The sequence below is a fragment of the Aedes albopictus genome, chromosome 1 (assembly GCF_035046485.1).
Source record: "Aedes albopictus strain Foshan chromosome 1, AalbF5, whole genome shotgun sequence".
Taxonomy (NCBI): domain Eukaryota; kingdom Metazoa; phylum Arthropoda; class Insecta; order Diptera; family Culicidae; genus Aedes; species Aedes albopictus.
The window spans coordinates 279,744-301,749 of NC_085136.1; the positions used below are offsets into that span (position 1 = coordinate 279,744).

General features: G+C 40.7%; 1 protein-coding gene across 4 annotated transcripts in view; it reads right to left on the reverse strand.

Annotated features, from left to right (window-relative positions):
* LOC109405206 (lethal(2) giant larvae protein) overlaps positions 1-22,006 on the reverse strand; it is a 91,235-nt gene that overhangs the window by 44,645 nt on the left and 24,584 nt on the right. For all 4 annotated transcript variants that reach the window (XM_019678219.3, XM_062842753.1, XM_019678220.3 and 1 more), the window contains one exon: positions 6,583-7,307. In XM_019678219.3, the coding sequence (XP_019533764.3) occupies positions 6,583-6,666 (84 nt within the window). In that variant the 5' untranslated portion in view covers positions 6,667-7,307. The remainder of the gene's footprint in view (positions 1-6,582; positions 7,308-22,006) is intronic.

Here is a 22,006-nt window from a genome sequence, read left to right on the forward strand (position 1 = left end):
GTGAAAATTGTCAGTGACAGAAAAATGAATGAATAGGTGAAAAAATTCATTCACCAAAATGAATTTTATTTTGATCCCTCAGTTGAGAATCTTCAAAGTTCACGTTGAATTTCATTCATTGAAAATGAAAATTTTAAACTCTGGCAGCAATGTTGCCTGCTGGGAAGCTTAAGATTCGCTGTTAATGTTGTTGGCAATAGCTTCTCTTTGGAGCCACCAAATGTTGGTGTCAGCATAGTCTTCCAATAATTGACAGCACGATTGATGTGGTGTTCCTCTTGCAGTCTTACTTGCTGAATCCAGCCAGTTGCGAAGAGATACAATATTACATTCCGTACATAACCAACAGACTAGTCGGAACGCGCTACTTTCGAACAGCGATACAACTCACTCAGGGTAGGAATTACGAGAGGGAGAATAGTTAAAATCCATACGTCCTAATCCTATGTGATAGCATTTAGACCTTTCTAGACTCATGCCAACGTTCTCGCATTTCGGAACCTTAGCTTGCCATAGTGAGAAAAAGTTAGATAGATTTAATGATTAGGGACACGTCTAAATCGTGTGTAGTACCACTTAGGCCTTTATAGACTAAAAATTCTTCTCTGGGTACCCGAAGAGAATTACTAAAGTGAGAAAAGTTTTATCGATTCTAAGTGTTCGCTCTTTTGAAGGCTTTAATTATCCAATCAAGTGATCAGAATAAGTTTTGCTTCGCAAGTGCTAGTTTAGGATCAAAGGGACTTTAGTAGTAAAATATTAACCGGGAGATATCCAGTGTGGAATCCAAAACAAAAAAAAAAATACTGTCGCCCTTATTGATCTTCCTCTTTTATAGCTACAGGGTCTACACATGATCTTTTTCTGAAGGATGATGTGGCTCTCGTTACGATTTACGCATCTGATACATTTGGTACGTGTATTGACATGGATATGAGCGGCAAGAATTCTAGAATAATCTTTTGCAAGTGCATGGTTTTACGTTTCTGCACAAGAGAAATATCTTCTTCAAAACCGTTCTCTAGCCCTAGCGGATCCTTAGGAGATTATGCAGAAAACGGATCACATTTTCGGAAATAATACTATCAAGACGAAATCAACAAAAAGAAATCAATCACTAATGTTATGCCCATATGATAATAAAATTGTAAACAGTACTATTTGCAGTGCTGAAAAAGTCAATTCGTCATATCTAAATTCAACCACCTACAGCTCATTTTAGAAGCTGAACCTGAGTATATGGTATTGGAAAAACTTGTGCTGCTAGACCAGTTCTACAAGAAAGTCACGGAAAATCCGCTCTTTTCGAATATTTAAGGTAAATGTCACGGGCTACCTTCGAAAAATGCCAATTGATATTCACCATGAATTTACCAATTGATATTCACCGTGACATTTATCTTAAATATTCAAAAAAGAGCGGGTTTTCCGTGACTTTCTTGTAGAACTGCTCTAGCCGCACAAGTTTTTCTAATACCATATTCTCAGGTTCAGCTTCTAAAATGAGCTGTACTGCCGTGAATCGCAAGTCAGTCACATATGTAAAAAGTAGGCATTGAGAAAATGGCCTCTGAAGTTTTCAAATTCGTTTTCTATGTGAAGCTTTCAAAAATCGCCATGAATTGAAAACTTCTGCGATCATCATAAAACTTTCATACATAGTTTCAAACGTGTAAACGTAACAGTGAAAAATATACCGCATTTAGTTCACCACTGGACTGCGAACTGCGACTTCATAAGTGCGAAAACGTAAATAAAAGTGCGCGATTGCATCATATCAGTGGGCGAATTCCGGCGCACAATCTCTTCGAAGAGAAGAAATTTTCTTCCATTGCCCACCTGTAAGAAAATTTTCTTCTCTTCGAAGAAATTGTGCGTCGGAATTCACTCACAGGTTGATGTCTTCGGCGCACTATTTCTTCAATCTATGGTGAACAAGTGCTCTGAAGACACCGAGTTGATTTGATGCTATCGCGCACTTTTATTAGCGTTTTCGCACTCGTAAAAACTAGTGCGATAGTCCAGTGGTGAACTAAATGCGCTATATAAAACTGGCTAAAATAGTGTCAGATTTTGTATTGGATGGTGCACAAGTTCGTAATGGGACTGACTTGCGATTACATTTCATTATGGGACAATCTGACTTGGTGTTGTTTTTCAATTTTATTGAACAAACTATAAATTATTTTGCACGCAGCTGAAAAATCATCCGAAGAAAGCTCGAAAACGGCCATTAACTCATTTTTGCCCAAAATGCAGATGGGACTGACTTGCGATTCACGGCAGTGTAGGAAGTTGAATTTAGATATGACGAAATGACTTTTTAAGTCCCAAGTTGACTCCTTTGTCTAGAAGCATTTTGGAATGCCTCCTGGGAGTTTCATCATGGACATCTTTATCTTTTCAGGAGATCTTTCAGGAATTCCGACGGGAGTCCCTTCAGATATGGTTCCAGGAGAATTCGGGAATGCCTTCAGGTGATCCATAAGTGATTCATCCAGAAGATCCTTCAGGGATTCCCATAGATGATTCATAAGAGATTAGTTTAAAAGTTCCTTCAGGGATTTATTCTGAAGCTCCTTTAGAAATTCCTACAGGAGTTGTTTCAGGAATTAGTCCAGAAGTTCTTTTAAATATTCCTTTAGGAGTTCCTTCAAAAAATCATCATGAATTCCAATCAGGGATTTCTCCTGGCATTCTGACATTTCTCCTGACAGTTCTTTCTGGGATCCCTCATGGAGTTTTTTTTTACCCAAGTCAAGTAGGTTCCAAGAGGTTATAAACGGTTATACGGCGGTTCTTAAAACCTCTAGAAAGCAAATGAAGCATCTAATTGTTGCTTGAACAGAATCTCTTCTGAAATTTCTTCGGTATATCTCATGGAGATTTTTCATAGATTCTCGCAGGAGTTCTTTTTGGGAATTTCTCTAGGAGTTTCTTTAGGTATTTATTCATAGAGTAGTAGTAGTAGTAGTAGTAGTAGTACTTTCAAGGTTTGCTCCAAAAGGGTTCCTTTAGGGATCTCTCCAGGAGTTCCGTCAGGGATCTCCCCAGAAGTTCCAGGAAGATTTAGGGATGCCTCCAGGTGTTTTCTTCAGAGGTTTCTACAGCTATTCCAATAGGAGTGACTTCTGGTATTCATCCAGAAACTCCTTCAGAGATTCTTTCAGGAGGATTTAGGGATGTCTTCAAAAGTTCCTACGATAGGTCCTTCGGGAACTCTTACAGGAAGTCCTTCGGGAACTCTTACAGGAAGTCCTTCGGGAATTCCTACAGAAGGTCCTTTAGAGATTTGCCCACAATGTCGCAACCTGAATTTGTCACGACATTCTACCCAATGCGACATAGGTTTGTCCCAACTTGAACAGAATAGGACAAAGATCGTGCACCACGAGTTTAGAGATTTTTAAGGCTTGCATTGTGATTTTCGAGCGGTAACTTCGAGTCGGTAAACACTGCAACGCTGCTGAAGAAGTATCATCAAAAAGTTTTGATTATTCACGAGTTGAAAAGTACGCAGTTCAGGTTCCGTATTGTCTTCAACAATTTTTTTCGAGATCATGTCATTGTCTGTTACCAGATGGGATAAAGAGTAATCACCACCTCTTTTTACTTTATTTTGCTTGTTTTGTGCCTCTTGTGTCTGACAATTCTCTCCACTGGTCCAGGAGTTTCTTTAGAGATTCCTCCAGGAATTTCAAGGATGCGCGCAGATGTTTCTTCTGAGATTGCTCCTGGAATTCTTTCAGGGATTCCTCCATAAGTTCTCTCCATGAGTTCCTTAAGAGATTCTTACAGGGGAATCCAAGCATACCCCCAGGAGAATTCAGGGATTCTCTAAAAGTGTCTTCAGGGAATACTATAGAAGTTCATTCAGGAATTAGATCAGGGTTCCTTTCAAGATTCCTCCAGAAGTTTCTTTAGAGATTCTTCTAGGAATTTCTAGGAATCCCTCCTATATCTCTATCTCAAACTTTTTTCTAGATGATCCAGGATATCTCTAGGAGTTAGATCAGAGATTGCTCCAAAAGTTCCTTCAGGAACTTCTACATGAGTTCCTTCATGATTTTTTTAAAAAGACACGGACACGTTCAATGCTTCCAGTGAGCTTTTCGCTCTTTGAAGCAAGCACGACACTAGACAACGGACTAGCATGCAACGCCCAGTGGCACAGCCGAAAATTTTTCCTGACAGCTGCGGCGTTAATCGAACCCGCGCTCCTCAGCACGATGCGACTAAGAGCTTGGTGACCCTAGCCACACGACCACGGAGCCGCACGGGACTATAATCCCGCATTCCTCCAGGATTTCCTCATGGAGTTCCTACAATAATGCCTCCAGAAATTGTTTCATGGAATCATCCAAGTTTTCCTTCTGGAATTTCGCCAGGAATTCTTCCAGGGTTTCTCCTGAAAATTCTTTAGGAATTCCTCCTGAAAATCGTTCGAGGATTCCTCCTGGAAATGCTACGAAGATTACTCCTGGAAATCCTTCAAGAATTCCTCCGGGTATTCATCCTGAAATTCCTTCGGGGACTTTTCCTCCTGGAACTCCTTCGGGGATCCCTCTTAGTTTTTCTTTGAGGAATCTTCCTTACTATCCTTCGGGGACTCCTCCTAGAAAACCTTTAGGAATTCCTCCTGGAAATCTTTCAGGGACTCTTTCTGAAATTCCTTCTGAGACTGCTTCTAATTTTCTTTCGGGGATTCCTGCAGGAATTCCTTCCTTTATGCATTTTTTAGAACTATAATCAGGCATGGCTACAGGATTTCCTCATAGAGTTCCTACAATAATTCCTCCAGAATTAGTTTCATGGATCAAACCAAGTTTTCCTTCTGGAATTTCTCCAGGACTTCTTTCGGGGATTTTTACTGAGCATTCTTTGGAAATTCCAGCTGGAAATCGTTCAGAGATTCCTCCAGGGATTCATCCAGAAATTCTTTCGGGGACTTCTCCTAGAATTCTTTCGCTAATTCCTTCTGGAGTTCCTTCGGGGATTCCTCCTGGATTTCCTTCGAGAAATTCTTCTAATTTTTTTTTTCGGGGATTCCTCCAGGATTTTTTTCGAGTATTTTCCCTGGGATTCCTCCTCAATTCCTTCAAAGATTCCTCCTGAAATTCCTTCAGGAATTGTTGCTGAAATCGCTTCCGGGATTGCTCCTGGAATTCCTTCGGGGATTCCTCCTCAAATTGCTTCGGAAATTTCCGCTAGAATTCCTTCGGTGATTCCGGCTGGAGTTTCTTTGGGGATTCCCGCTGGAATTGTTTCGAGAATTTCTTATGGAACTCCTTCGATGATTCTTCCTGGAATTAATTTTTGGATTCCTACTGAAATTCCAAGCAAGGATTTTTTAGAAGTTTCTGCAGGAACTCTCTAAGAGATACTTGTACCACCAGGGTACCTGCAGAAGTTCCTCAAGGGTTTCATACAACAATCTCTGAAGGGATTGCTCCAGGAGTTCCTTCAGGAATTGCTCCAATAGTTATTTCAGAGATTCCTCTCTAAGAGTTTTTCAGGGATTCCTTCTGTAGTTCCTTCAAGGTTTCTTCCGAAATACCTTCGGGGATTTTACTGGAATTCCTTCGAAGATTCCTCCTGGAAATCTTTCGGCGATTCTATATAGTGCGACCTTATTATCAACTTTGATAGCATTTGAAGCTTCTAAGAAAACCAAACATAAGCTGTATCAAAATCGATACTTGTCCTTCAATAATGGAGTAATGCCACAAGCACTGCACTAAGGATATGGGTTCTACCTAGGTAATTTAACCTAGACACACTCCTGAAACATGTTGAAGGTGATGTTCTACGAACACAATGCCATTGTACGGCGAACATACGTTGACAGCTCTCCGACGCAAACGCCACGCCAGTGACCATTGAATTCCCAAGAAATTGCGCGAAACTGCACCCCATATTTACACTGGTGTATTGTACTGCATTCTTTCGCTGACCTAAGCCAGAACCGCGCCAGAAGACCTTCACCGTGAGCGCACCGTAAAGCACGCCCTCTCGCACCGCTTTGTATGTACTCTTTTCTAAGCCAAAACAATTTTGGCGGGTGCGAACGCGGATGAGTACCGCTGCTTCGTAGGCGCGGGCAACAGGAAGGACGCCCTCATTTTTCGCGACGTCCATTTCCAGTGCAGCCCAAACAAAAACTACTCTGCACAAAGCAGCTCTGTTAAAAGCAACCATGTGCTACTACGGTGTAACATTTACTTTCCGTTGAAGATTTTCGAGAAGACGTTCATAGACCAGTTGGTCAGTAATCACAATGACTTGATAAACAAGATCGAATAAATTTGTGATGTGACTAGGAAGACACAGCATTATTTCATCTCATTTTACACAACTCCTGAAAGCTTAACTGAAACACATTACAAATTGTGTAAGCAGCTGTTATTTTTTATCCAAAGAAGAGTTTGTTTGTACTACTTCAATCAATATAATTTGGGATCGAATTTATATGAATCTCTGTTACCGATACCTAACTAAAACAGAACATAAGCTTATAATGTTGTTTCTTCTATGAATCGAAAAGGTGATGAAAGAAAGAAAAAAAGCTCTGTAGCCACTTACCCGCCGGAATGCAAATAGTTCCTTCTGCAGCTTCTGCCGTTCGGCCGAAGGTTGTTGGCCTTTTCCACGTATAAATTTCAACATTGTTGCCGCCGTAGATGCTACTTCTGCTGGTCCAGCGTTGTTGTTCCTTGTCTTCCTCTATGAGTTTTTCTATCTATTTATCTATTCTCGCCTCCTTCCCAACAACTATCGCTCACTCACATGCACATACAATAACACAAAATTCCACTACTCTGGATGTTTCGTTTCTTTTCCTTCTATGTTAGTAATAACTCTTCTCTTCTGAATTGCGCGCGGCGGTCTTCTTTGCGGTTGCGCGATGGATTGATGCTGCGTGATGATCCCCAAGATTTATCTGTTTCTGTACTATCTTTTTTTTTCTCCGTTTTCGTTTCCTCTTTTCACTTACGCGAGAAGCTTGACCATTTCTGGATGGACTGCCGGAAGGGTGTTAGCCTTCTGCTTGGGGCTTCAATTAACTACACTCTCCACTTGGGGGCAGCCGTGGTGCACGAACAAGACCATTGAAAACGTGCTCCGCCAGATTGGTTGCGCTCAATTTTGATTTCGGCAGCACGATGATGGTCCCAGTGATAGTTTTGTTGCTGGTGGTGATGATGATGATGATGCCGATGCTCCGGAGTTGATTCCGTTGTCATGGAACCGAATCGAATCTTCTGATTCCAGTAGCGCACAGATTTCAGTCAAACGAAGTTTCGGTACTGTGGAAGAAGAAGAAGACATAGACACAGAATAAGCATATTGAATTCAAATACAAAGAACATTAATTTAATTATTTCCACCGACAGTTGGTAGAAGCATTTCATTTGATGGGCTTCTGTCATACTTCAAATCCTCTCAAAGTGTCATCACAACCGAAAAGCGTAAAAAGCAACTCTCACATAAGTAAAACCGGAAAGATAATAAACCGTAAAATAATAACCTCCTTATGCAGGTAACAATGGGTTGAAACAAAGAAAACTTCCATTTATTTGTAAGCAAGACTATGATATTAAGATAAACAGTATGCTCTATGATAAACCGTAAATGTGTTACCAGGAATACTAAGATAAGACTACCTACTGAAAAAAATGAAATCTACAAATTCAGATGCTTTTGTCAAGTTAAAGTACAGAAGCTGCTCAACTACAAATTTGAACGCATCTACTATTGACCCATTGTCACATTCAGCGATGGTAAATCACACACTGGAACCACATCCACGGTTGTGTTGTCGTCGTTCTGGTAGAACGACAAGGTCCAGAGGATAACATCCGGTAGAATTATATATGCACAAAGTAAGTAGCTTCGAAAAGAATAAAAAATATGCCACACCAGAGTAGGGAAATCCATCGAACTCAAACATGAGCTGAGCATTCTACAACAACTTTTACCTTGCCTACATGAAGGTAAAAAGCGTACGTACGAACGTTATCGTCTTTCATACCTTCGCCCGAAGAATGCGAAAAACACCGGAAATGCGTCTACGAACAGGCAGTTCATTTACAGGGGGAAGCCCAATAAAGAATCGCTTTTGTTTATCATTGCAGAAAACTAAACACTGTAAAAAGGACGAACGCAGTAGCTACGAATCTGTTGGAAAAAGTCACCAAATTGTAATCTCGATGTGAATCAGTTTATCAACTATAACAGTTGCACTGCCTCCCACGTGAACCACTTTCACGAGCTGAATAAAAAAAATGCAGGGACATAAGAAGATACATGCGAAAGCGAGTCGACGTAAGTCGTTTACCCGGTCCTCCTACGTCGGGTTTCCAGATGGGTGTTGGATTCGACATCAACATCACCTCGTTCGTTCAGGTATACTGATTGAAGAAGAGTTAATTCTCAAGATGTAATAGTCTTGGACGACTGTGTCTTAAACTTTAAATATCTATTTTAAAATAAGCATGTGATTAGTATTGGATGTACACCCAAGTCAAATAGCAAATCATTTGAAGAATAGTTTTGTAACTGTCTTCCTCAGTTCAGTTGAAGTATGTGGTGTTGCAGAACCTTGCATCCAAACATAATATTCTACGCACACATATTCTATCTTTAACCCTCTCAGGCCAGATTTTTTCCGGGTAGAATATGATGTTGAAATTTCTTTATGGATATCCTAGGTCTACCAAACTGGTCTTGAGTGAGTGTTATCAGTTTTGTACCTTTAAATTCCGCCGGGCGGAATTAAAAGGTACAAAACTGATTACACTCATTCGAAAAGGGTATTCTGCTTAGAGGGTTCGAAAAGTCGGTACAAGTCTGGTTTTGAGTTCAGATCATAAAGTCTATGGGTGTAACAGTAACTTCTTCCAGATTTGTGATGTATCATGTCCAGTAAGTCTTCTGATGTCTATCATGCCCGGGTAAGTCTTTTAGAAGTTCAATAGACAGTATTAGATATGTTGGGATATCCTAGATCATCCAAACCGTTCTTGAGTTTACATCCCGAAGTCTACGGGCGTAACGATAACTGTTTTCATTATACGAAGTCCGGTAAATCTTTTGAAACTGTTATGATGTTTAAAATCTAGCATCCACAGCAATAGAAGCTTCTGTTTTGCCCGTATAGAGTTATGTTGCATAATATACTATACGTACTGGAGTTCATAGAATATAATCAGAGACTATAACATAGATTCGGGATATTCAGAATCGTAAACACAGTCATGTAATATTTTACATGGAATCTAAAGCCGTAATAATATCTTTTTTTTTGCCTTTTTGAGTTACACAACATAACCAATCAAAATGATTGTATCGAATACATTTATTTAACGTGATTAATAATTATAATAAAACTGAATCAACAATTCTTCACCACAACACTCGGTTCGTGGCTGCAGTCCTCCATCCTCGGTCACGTCCCACATTTACCAGATCGTTCTGCACCAGCTTTGCGGCATTCTCACAACATGCCCTTCCCATCATATCCTTCCAGCATTTGTCACCTTCCGGATCCTAGATTCGTCGTAGAGTACAGCGAGCTCGTGGTTCATTCTTCGCCGCCACATACCGTACTCTTGCACACGGCCAAAGATGCTCCTAAGAACTGAACTTCAGAATACTTAGGATGACCCAGAAAAACAAAAAAAAACTTTCTAAGAATACCTTGGGACCTTTAATTATTCAGTGAACATGATGGATTACTCTATTGTATATTTTACGGATAATCAGACCTTGAAGACGAAATTGAACTCGCCCTAATATGGTACTAACCTAACATTATGACACATTTTCGCCTTCTTTTCCCGATTCCAGCGAAACCAGCTGATTTTGTTATGAAGACATAAACAGCTGGTAGCCGAGAACAATAAGGATGAACGTAAACATCGGTAAACCAGCTGGTTTTGTTGCGTAAACATGACCAGCTATTGGACCGAGAACTAAAAACCTTAATGGTAAACATTGAGACAGCCGGCGAAAACTGTCACATTATCGGGCGAGTTGCAAAAACCCTGCGACTGAGAGTGACAGCGAAATCGAAAGCGAAATATGAGTACGACGAAATTTATTGCATCAGTCTAAGTCGAAAAAAAAATCGCAATATTAGAATAATTTTGATACAAATGTTAGCTGGAAGTTCTTAGTTGTAGGGAAGTTTAGTAATCCTGAAATATCCAAAAGGTATTTTGGAATGGCTCTGGGTTTTACAGAAGTTCACGGATCTGGGTGGGTTACACTAGGTGCCGTAACTTTTCATAGCACAAACGAATACAGATTTCAAAAAATGAGTATCATAAAAGTTTGTACAACCTTAAATATTTCAAAGGTACAGAACAATGCCTACTAGCCCTTGATGAATATTAGTATATTCATTATGTATTATTATTTAATGTAGCAGGCTACACCAAAACCTCCATTTAGGTAACGAGTTGGGACTGCCTAAACAGAGTTTTTACCTAAATGGATTTGAAGATTGCAAAGAAGTTTAAGAAGGGCGAGTTAGCTGGAGATTTGAAGGAGACCATGCGGGATTTCAGAGGGATTTCATGGAAGTTTCAGGAGGGGGGGGACTATGTCAGAGACGTTGTACCGGGAGGGAGGGCTTCAGGGGTATTTTCGGGGAGTTTCGAAGGGTTTCAGTTTCGTTAGATGGGGCCCGAGGGGGTTTAGGGGGATTTCGAAGGCATTTCAGACAACTTCAGATGATTTTTAGCAAGTTTCAGACGTTACGAAGGCGTTTTCGGTTTTTTTTTCCCGAGGGTCTCAGGTGCGTTACATGAGGTCCGAGGGGGGTTTTAGGGAGATTTCGAAGGCGTTTCAGACAGCTTTAAATGATTTTTGGCGAGTTTCAGAGTTGTTACTCAGGCTTTGCGATGGCGTTCTCGGGGGTTTCTGAGGGTCTCAGGTGCGTTACATGAGATCCGAGTGGCTTTTAGGGGGATTAAGAAGGCATTTCAGAAAGCTTCAGATGATTTTTGGCGAGATTATGAGGTGTTACTCAGACGTTTTCGGTGGTTTCTGTAAGTGTAAGGTGCATTACATGGGGTTCGAAGGGGTTTTAGGGGGATTTCGAAGGCGCTTCAGACAACTTCAGATGATTTTTGGCGAGTTTCAGAGGTGTTACTTAGGCGTTACGTAGGCGTTTTCAGGAGTCTCTTTGGGTCTTAGGTGCGTTACATGGGGTCCGAGGGGGTTTTAGGGGGATTTCGAAAGCATTTCAGAAAGCTTCAGATGATTTTTGGCGAGTTTCAGAGGCGTGACTTAGGAGTTACGAAGGCTTTTTCGGTGCTACATCAGGCATGAGGCTGTGTTAGCATAACTTTTATGCAATCATTTTAGCACACAAGTTATGTGAGTACATTCGATGGCTCATGCTCAAGAAAGTTCTTATGAAACCTTAAAAAGTCCCAAACCAAACCCATCCCCCCTCATTGCCTCCCCCTCCCTAATCACGCCCTGAACTCCCCTTAACTACACTTGCAACTTAATTCCCTTACACCAATCTTATCACCAAACTAAAACACTCCAACTGCTCTGAACACAATGAGATTCCATTTAGATGACGTTACCTAAATAGATTTTACCTTAATGGATTCGACCTAAATGAAGGTTTTAGTGTAGCATTGCAAGTGTAGATATAAAGTTGTGCACTCCATGAAAGATTGGACGACCTAAAGTATCACAAAACTATCATGGAGTGACCCTTGACAGTTGAGAGGTTCATGGATCCTAATTTGGTATTTTTACTACCTAATCTAAAACAAATTCACCAATGGTTGTTTTTATCAAGTAAGCCCCATAACAGTGAGGAAGACCCACAATATCCCAAACATATATAACAACGCTTATTGTTCCTCGAACTACTTTGGTAAATCCAGTTGATTATGTAACACTACCATCGTTGGGGATGACAATGGGTCAGAGGAGCGAGATTGGGTCAAAACATCATCTGAAATATCTCATCAAATATTGCGAATATCGAATCAAACATTTCGTCTTGGCATCCCAGCGGTTCCTGTCAAAGCATTAGATTTCTGGAGCAATTAGTCAATTTTTGATAAATCATCGAAATAGCTTGAAAATGAAGCCTTTTTAAAATGCCACTTTTAAGGCTCGGTGAAACATCACACTTTTAGGTGGATTCGTGGATTGATACTTTTTAGAATCTCAAACTCATATCCATCATATAATATATTATTGGTTAATACTATCACCCTTGAACTTTATCAACTTGCTTCGTTGTCATTGCTGAACAAATTCGATTCCCTTCTCACCCGAACGACGAACTCCAATATGTATTCATCATTTGATCACCGGAATGTGATCTTTGGCAATACATGCACAAAGATGCATTGCCAAAGATCACATTCCAGTGAATCAATGACTTTTTCATGCAAAGAAGCAAAAGATACTGAATAATGAATGTGAAAGTATGCATTTTTAACCCATTCTTATCCTCAACGACGGTACTTAACGTAGTGGCAAAAGTCACAAGTGTAGACCTGGTGCTATGATCTCCGGAGTAGTTTGGGTGATCTGGAATATCTCAAAAGCATCTTGAAATGACTCATGAAATGCCAGGTGTATTGCAGATTACAGCTGGATGTATAATGTTACAGTTGATTGTGAGAATACTGGTACTGTCAGTCAAGAGATAAACTTCAGTTTGGACGATAAAGACAGTTTGGACGACCCTAAATGTCCCAAAGGTTTATCTTAATCTCTTCATATTGATCCAGTAGCCGCGGTTGATTATGCAGCGTTATTCAGCAGATATGACTACTGTTACGAGTGTAGACCTGAAGTTTTGAACTCCAAGGTAGTTTGGCTTACCTAGAATATCTCTATAGTGTCTATAAACGGCATTATAGTTTTTCAGAGCTTTACGGATACCAGTAGATTATGCAATGCTATTATTTATAGCGAAAACACAAAAAAAAAATCTTGTAGATTTGAAGGACTTCACTGTAGGGAAGTTTGGAACACCTAGAACATCAAAGAATACAAAACATGCTATTCTACAGAATACGAAACTGATATTCTTGACAAAGGTTAAATGATACTTATGAACGTAATTCATATCCAAATTCAGCTTTTGGAACAACTGGTATGTCAATTATTTCGTTTCTCTAAACTTCATGGTGTTCAGGACGTTCTTGGATCTCAATAAAGTCTCAAATACAAACATTCCCATTTTTACTTAATAGGGGACTCAACTTGCAACAACTTTGCCGACGACAGTGTTTTTTATTGAATGTGTGAATTCATACAGCCGTTTCTATGTTGGGGTCATATATGACCCCTCCGGCTCCAAAGGGTTAAAGGGAATTCCTGCTAGATCTGCTTGATGGGACATTTATGCATAGAACGACAGCATACCACTCGCAAACATATAGTCTATCATCCGGTGGAATGCAATCGTCGTGGAAAAATCTTACTATTCATGAGGAGTCTCGAACCACGATAGAGCAAGAATACTAATAATGGAACGAACATTACCCATAGTAAATGTATTTGCGTTGCGTATACGTACATTGATTGGTAGACTCTTGCTGTACGGTACCAGTTTTTTTTCTATGGTTAGTGGACTTGTCGTCTCGGTTGCTGTTGTTGTAATTTGAATATCAACCACCGACTCTGAGTCGATGTCTATATTGAGGCAATACCGTCGTGGCAAGCGTGGCGTCATAACAATGCGGATACGCCACGGAAATTGTCTGCACTATCTTGTTCCGTTCCCATGATTTCGCTACTAGTACTAAACCGTAGGCCTGCACTGAGCACTGCTTGATGCTTGGTTTGATATGCCTGTCTGACCGTAGAAGATATCGCATTTCGTCCCGCGTCAATGGCAAATATTTATATAGCGACCACCAGCAGTACTTCGAACCGTAAGAAAAGCTCGGTGCGTGCGTGATCCAATGCAGTTTCCGAAGGCCGTCTTCCACCGACCAGGTTCCACCTGAGACAATGCGAATTGGTGTGGCCCCTAATTAACTCCATAGAAAGAGGTGTTTGTTTTTCCATGAAGCGTTGTTTGCTTATGTCATACCACTGGACTGAGGTGGCTGTGACTGCGAAGTAACAAATTCTGACTTGGCTTTTAATTAAATTTAACAACGTGTCGAAAAAGAAGCGCAAGAACGAATCATCTAAAAACAGATTGCACGATGAACTTGAAATTGGGTTGGACGTTCTTTCTCAGCGTGGCTTTGAGCTACTCACTCGTGCATAGTGGCAGCAAAGAAAGGTATGACATCATGCTCCGCGTCCGCTGGTGGTGTATATTTATATTTATATGTGACGTGCCGCATCGAGTTGTTTAGTCCACCGACCGACCGGCAGTGAGAGGCACGACAAGCAGGTTTCCGTGTAATCTATTTAACACATCTATATGAGAAAAAGTTGTTTTGCTGTGTTTGTAATTTAAATTCTCGTTCTTGTGGACACCCGTCGATCACATCCTGGGAAGGTAGAGAGGGAGGAAAGGGTCCGGAAATTGTCTCACTCAATTGATCCCCGGTGACCCTTACGAAGATCATGCAAGATGCGACAGTTGCACATTCCTAACGTATTCCTGATCTAGTGGCGTAGGTTGCAATCTGTGGTAGTTGAGCGTGATCAAGTAGGCTACGCACAAGATTCAGAACACTTCTAGTTCAACTGTCAGAAAGCGAAGCACGCAACTACGCAACCCACCACAAATGGCTGACGAAGATGGGATCTTGGAGAAAATGCCTGAAGAAGTATATAACAAATCGAAGATGATGAAAATTCGCATCAAGACGAGGACGATTTAAACGAAAATGTGAAGAAAAGTCTGACCTGGTTTGGCATGCAAATTCCACCAACTAGCCTACGAGGGAATCCATCCGTACAAGACCTTCTACCGTGGCAAGATTTACCAATGAAACTTGAAATTGCAAGTTCACATCCGGCGAATCCTATACAAAGTCCCTCACAGACAACCTCGGGTTGGTCGGTGAGGGCATGTCAGAACAAAGACCCTCACGGACAACCTCGGGTTGGTCGGTGAGGGCACAACACAATAAAGTCCCTCACGGACAACCTCGGGTTGGTCGGTGAGGGCACGACATAATAAAGTCCCTCACGGACAACCTCGGGTTGGTCGGTGAGGGCATGACAGAATAAAGCCCCTCACGGACAACCTCGGGTTGGTCGGTGAGGGCACGACACAATAAAGTCCCTCACGGACAACCTCGGGTTGGTCGGTGAGGGCATGTCAGAACAAAGACCCTCACGGACAACCTCGGGTTGGTCGGTGAGGGCACGACATAATAAAGTCCCTCACGGACAACCTCGGGTTGGTCGGTGAGGGCATGACAGAATAAAGTCCCTCACGGACAACCTCGGGTTGGTCGGTGAGGGCATGACAGAATAAAGACCCTCACGGACAACCTCGGGTTGGTCGGTGAGGGCACAACATAATAAAGTCCCTCACGGACAACCTCGGGTTGGTCGGTGAGGGCACGACATAATAAAGTCCCTCACGGACAACCTCGGGTTGGTCGGTGAGGGCATGACAGAATAAAGCCCCTCACGGACAACCTCGGGTTGGTCGGTGAGGGCATGTTAGAACAAAGACCCTCACGGACAACCTCGGGTTGGTCGGTGAGGGCACGACATTATAAAGTCCCTCACGGACAACCTCGGGTTGGTCGGTGAGGGCATGACAGAATAAAGTCCCTCACGGACAACCTCGGGTTGGTCGGTGAGGGCATGACAGAATAAAGACCCTCTAGTAAAAAAAATATATGTAGATCCGTTGACCCGTTCTCAAGCCAAATCGTTGAAACAAAACACCATTTTGAATAACTATATAAAGCTCATTCAATTATAAAGAAAAGGAGATGTGGTAGTTGAGCGTGATCAAGAAGGCTACGCACAAGATTCAGAACACTTCTAGTTCAACTGTCAGAAAGCGAAGCACGCAACTACGCAACCCACCACACAATCTATTTATTATCTTCCGCCACAGTAGCTGTACTTTTAAGGAAAGTCAAAATAATAATAGAAGTAACCCAAATGAAGCTATTTTACTCGATCGTCGATTGGTTTTGAAAAACTGATTGGCCATTGATTCCGGATTCCAGATACTTTTGGATGACTACGGTGTTCTAGCCCAAGCTTCAGAGTATGAGCACGATTTACGACTTTTGCACTTGCTAGTGGCGTAGACCACTGCTGAATCCGTTAACGTTTACAGTATGCGGCAGGAAAAAATGCGAAAATGTTTTTCAACTTCAAACCTCGTTTTCAATCTCTACGCAGTGCACCAGGCAATTATTGTCAAAGCATACAATTTTGAATTTGTTAGAAAAGCTGTGATATTTTTTGAAGCGACTCTTAAGTGCATCCACTCGTCCCTGAAATATTTTATTCCGTCATAGATGTGACACTGACACTGTTATTCGAGTTAGAATATTTTCTGACTGATGATATATCTGGAAATTTTCAGCTGAGATCCTGAGCAGACTCATAATGAAATTTTCGCCACATTCCTGAACTTTAGCAAAGTCCTACGTTGACCCCTGTATGATATAACTTTTGTGGTTTTGAAAGACGTTTTTCCTAGACCATGACTAGGTTTTTGCAGAAATATATGCCAATGATTCTTAAGATATCCTTGAATGCTTTACTTTCATAACCATTGCATATATTTGACAAGGTTATTGGGTAAATTTCTTCTAGATTTTCTGGGCACTCAAGAGATCGAAAGGAGATTCCTTTGAAATCATTAACACATTTTCAATGGAATTCCTGGAAAACTAATTTCGAGATCATTCATAGATCCTTTCTCTAGTCTTATGCATTACTACTAACTAGTTGGGTTGTTTCTGAAATTTTTAGCGAAGTTCTTGAAGATGCATTGATGGTAGTAGTGCTTTGAGAATCTTTTTTTCGTGCACCGCAGTGCACGATCTGAAAACCCCTGGTCTTAGATATCCCGAAAAAGTTTTTCGAAGGCCGGAAAGTGATCAGACGCGTGTGATAAAAGTTATGCCTACGAGGCATTGCACTATCAGTAAAATTTTATTGCTATTATTATTCCTTTATTTGTTAAACGTTAAGCACCACCCGACGGTCTGCAAGTAATATCTTTTCTAACAAGCGTCTGATGACTTTGCGGTCTTCGACTAAGTTTTTTGACACATCTAAGCCTACACACTATATAATCGATTGTGTTATTTAAGAGCAGTCCAAGGCTGAAAGTTTCTATAATAAAGCGAATTAAATTGATTTAAGAAAAAATAGAGCTCCTAACGAGAAAAAAAAATGCAAGAAACGACGTTTTCCCATATAAATTTCCATAAAAATTGCAAATAAGTTTAACACCGCTCAAGTGTCAACGGATTTACTGTAATATTTGATCAGAGCATCGCAAACTTCTGAAACTTACTGAGATCCCTGGAACAGTCCTGGAACAACTTGAAACTCCAGGATCGTCCTTGGAACATTTTGAAACCTCTTGGAACACCACTGAAATCCCCTGGAATGTCCTTGGAACCCTCTGGAACACACCTGAAACCTCTGAGGCGCTACTAAAATCACTTGGAACACTCCTGAAAGTCTTTGAGAACACTACTGAAATCCCCCGTAACACCTTGAAATACCCCTGAAAAGCCCCTGAAGCTCTCTGGAACAGTCTTGAAATTACATGGAACAGTGCTGAAGCTCCTGAAACGCTACTGAAATCACCACACACTCAGATTTGATTACCGTACTCGGTAAAACTTTACTGGGTGTTTCAACAGCAGAGAAAACTCAGTATGTAATGCGAAAAATTTCTGATCTGTCGAAATATAACTGTTCGCGCCAAAATTGTTACTGTCTTTTTCGGTAAAGCGTTTGTTTACTTCTGAATTGCTGAGTTTTTTAGTTGTTAAAGCGAAACCCGGTTTTTTAGAACACAAATTTAGTTTTGATTTTAATTTTATTTAGAACTAGCTGTCCCGGCAAACTTTGTCTTGCCGTCTTGGTGGTGGTTTGACAAATGTTGAGCTCAAAATAGCACCGCACTTTAGATTGATTTCATTTCGGTCGTGTTGATTTCCTTCTCAGTTCATATAGAAAATCAGTTCTTTTTCAATTTTGTTACTTTTCTAGTTGATTTTCGTAACTTTTTGTGCATATAAACACAGCCACCATGAAAACAAATCGAATCGTGCAAGAGACATCCTAATTGGTTCAGCCGTTTGTGAGTTTGTTGTCTCAAAGGGATTTCAAACTTATTTTTATATAGGGTGACATTGGGTATTGTCGGCAGGTTTGTTCTCTTCGTCATTGGGGGTTTCTGTGAGCTAAATTGCCCGAAACTTGCCATATAATTCAGCTTAGTTGGTAAGGATTTGAGGCCAACTTTGAGTTCAGTAGGTTTCAAAAAACCCCCCAAGACGAAGAGAACAAAACGGCCGAGAATAGGCAATTTCCCCTATATAGATCGCTAGATTATGCCATACTATCGGAGCAACACAACTTTGTTATTCAAGCATGTTCCTGCATGACCCTTCCCACTTTGAATGGTTTGTTTAAGCGCCTTGGTCAGCTTTTCATGGATAATTCCGCTTCATGAGAAGCTGAGACATGAGGAGGTAGCGGAACTATACGAGCTTATTGTAAGAACTGTATCACCTAACTGATTACCTAGCTGTTGAGTTTATTTAGGAAATTAGTTGGAATTGGAGTTGCAGGAGAATATAGTCGAACTCTGCTCTATCAAATCAGCAGTTTGACCAATTGACTATCTTCGCCTGCAATTCGAAGCCCAGATGGTTAAAGGAAACCTTATAATTAAATGTGTAGTTTTGTCCTCGTTGATCTTTTTAGAAGGAAGACCTACCTTTAGCAACTGACCAAGGCGCTTAATTTTAATAAAACAATATGTTTCCCGCAGGAGGCTGAATCCGAAAACTTCCGACGATGACTCTGGTGTTGGCTGGTCCAAAGTACTTAATTGACATTGACGACCGCGCCTTTATTTGTTAACGTTCAGTAAAAGTTAGTTTTAGCCGATAGAACTATCTTGTACTTGTTTTTACTGAATTTTTCCGTTCGGCTGTTGATGTCCGGTAAAATCTCAGTTTTACGATGTGCTCAGTACTAAAAATTACCGTATTCAGTAGAAAGTGAAATAATTTACTGATCATCAACAGGTTCAATATTGAAAGCTGAAATCTCAGTAGTTAAGCCGTTGTGCGGTGCAGAATGAAGATTTTTACAGCACGAGTCGTACATTTATCCAACGAGGCTTGCCGAGTTGGATAATTACGACAAGTGCTGTAGAAATCGAGTTCTGCACCGAGTTGCGTACAACGTTTTTTGCAATTTCATAAATTACCGCTTGTGGTTAGTTTTAAAAAAACTTTCCCATCAAATTGCACATTATACTGTGTAGTTGTCACAATTTTCAAAACTGCGTCCAGAATGCATCAAGAAGTTGATGAAACCTGAAAACAGTGCTGTAATGGTTCATTACGCAACGTAAATCAGTGCTGTAATGAACCATTACAGCACTGTTTATTTGGTGCGGGAAATTAGGCCTTTTCCTGTCAGATTTGCGTGAGGTAAAACAGCCTATTACGATGAGAAATTGCAAAAAACAAATTACCGAACAGCAAAGAGGTTATTGAGAGTGCTTATAGCGTTCCTAAAACGCCCTGGAACATTCCTGAAATCCCTTGAAATCTTCTTGAACGACCCATGAAACCCCTGAAATCTCTTGGAACAATTCTGCACTCCTGGAACACCTCTCAAACCCCCTGAAACCCCGTCATGAAAATATGAAATATTCTTGAACCCCTCGAAAATCCCCGCAACGCCCCTGAACTCCTGTAACGCTTTTGAAACTGAAAAATACCTCTGAAACCCCTTTAAACCCCTGGAACTCCTCTGAAACCCTTTGGTACACCCCTTAAAACGATTGATTACCACCGGTACAACCCTGAAACACCCTGTGGCTGTGACTCCAATGAAAAACCCTGGAATACCCCTAAAACACCCCGAAAACTCCCGGAACACCCCTGAAACCACTTGGAATACCCCTGAAATTTCTTGAAAACCGCCGAAACCCCCGAAACTCATGCAACGCTCCTAAAACGCCCTGGAATACTTATGAAACCCCTTGAAGCCCTCGGAACGCTCCTGAAACCTCAGGGGAATCCCTGGAACGCTGCAAAAATCTCTTGGAATGGCTCCCAAAGGCTTATCTCAATTTCTGCAATAATCGATCTTGCATAGGTTATAACGTTCTTTCAGTTACGGTTCCCCTAAAAGTGTTCTGTTTCTATTATTATCTTCATTATCGAGATGATCATCCATTTATGTTTCTAGTAATATTCATCAATTCGGCTTAATTATCAAATGGATTAAACACTAGAAGTCTATTCGAAGTTTCGACCCAGCTTAGCTCCCTTATTGAAAATTTTAAGTAGCAGGAAAATTAATAAGTGAAAACAAATCATCCACAGCGTCGAGATTTATTTTAATCACTCATGTAGATTTGTCAATACGGTTTTTTTTGTTATTGAGAATGAACATGAAGTTTATCGTATGGTACAAAAAATGTAAAAAATACAGTTTTTGCGAAAGTATCACTAATATGTACCTCAGAGGTTCCCAAACTTTTTGCTACCGCGGCGCCTTTTGAAATTTTCAAAATTTTCGCGGCGCACCAACAACTTTTTACAAAGAATTTTAATAATTTGAACACCTGCAGTTCAAAATTACAAAAATAAATCGCAAAAAATTGAAGGCTTTTTTATAATAAAAAAAAAGAAAAATTGCTTAAAGATTCGCAGAACTTAATACAAATTTTAGATTTCTGAAGGATTGCATTGAAAAACTTTTAATTTTTAAATAAAGTACCTAGATTACCAAATTTAAGGGAAAATAGATATAAAAATGAATTGTTCAGAACCTGTCAGAACGGCTGACAGTGACGGTGAAGTGTCATGTTTTTGTATTCGGTACTTAAAAAACTCAACTCAACAACTCAAAAAAGCGGTTTCAGAAACATGCATGAAATCGACACATTAATTATCGCAGATTTTTCACGATAAGAGTTTGTTCTTTGTGTTTTTCCCAAGAGCCTGCGGCGCACCTGAGAGATGTTCACGGCGCACCAGGGCGCCGCGGCGCACAGTTTGGGAAGCACTGATGTACCTTATCATCGAAAAATATTATCATTCTTCATTATTTCAGATTTTCAATCAATCTACCCAGCTGCGACCAAGCTCATGCAGTAGCCTGGACGAAGACAGCTGATTCGAAGCAGCCTTGTAGTGTTATATGTACATATAGTAATGTTGAACGCTGATTAAATGTACCCTTTGGACTTACCCTTTTACTTACAACACCCATTTTCACCGTGATACATAGGTCTAAGAGGTCGTCGAGCTTTCTACTTCTTTTTCTTCAGGTTGCAAGGACGTGGTCAGTTTTTGAGCGTTGGAGGATTGCGAAAATCTTGTGTAAAAGTCAGATATTAGTCCCAAATCTGCGGTCTAAGACTATACTACCTACTATGTAATGGCGGTAACTTTTTAATTCTGGAAAAATCTGATACCATAACTAGCTTCAAGATTCTTCTTCTATTTTTTGGTGGTACAGTCCTAGACCGTTGTTATGAGGGTTGCCTCCTTGCCGTCCGAACCAAAGCACAAAGATTTGGGATTAATCTCTGATTCTTAGACAAGACTGACGCAATCCTCCAATGGCCGAGAACTGTTCTGGCCACGTCCTTGCGTCAGCTGAGGAATGGGAAAGTAAGATTAGCTGGACACCTAAGAAAGATATGTAGAGTCCTCTACGTCCTCTCTGGCCTAGGGTAACGGTTGAATTTTGGACCCCTAGGGGACATTAGTTTGAATTTAAGCCAAAATCAAACAGATTCAGACATTGTTGGGAATACTCACTCGCGAAAAGTTATACTCACTTGCTTCTATCTCAGTCC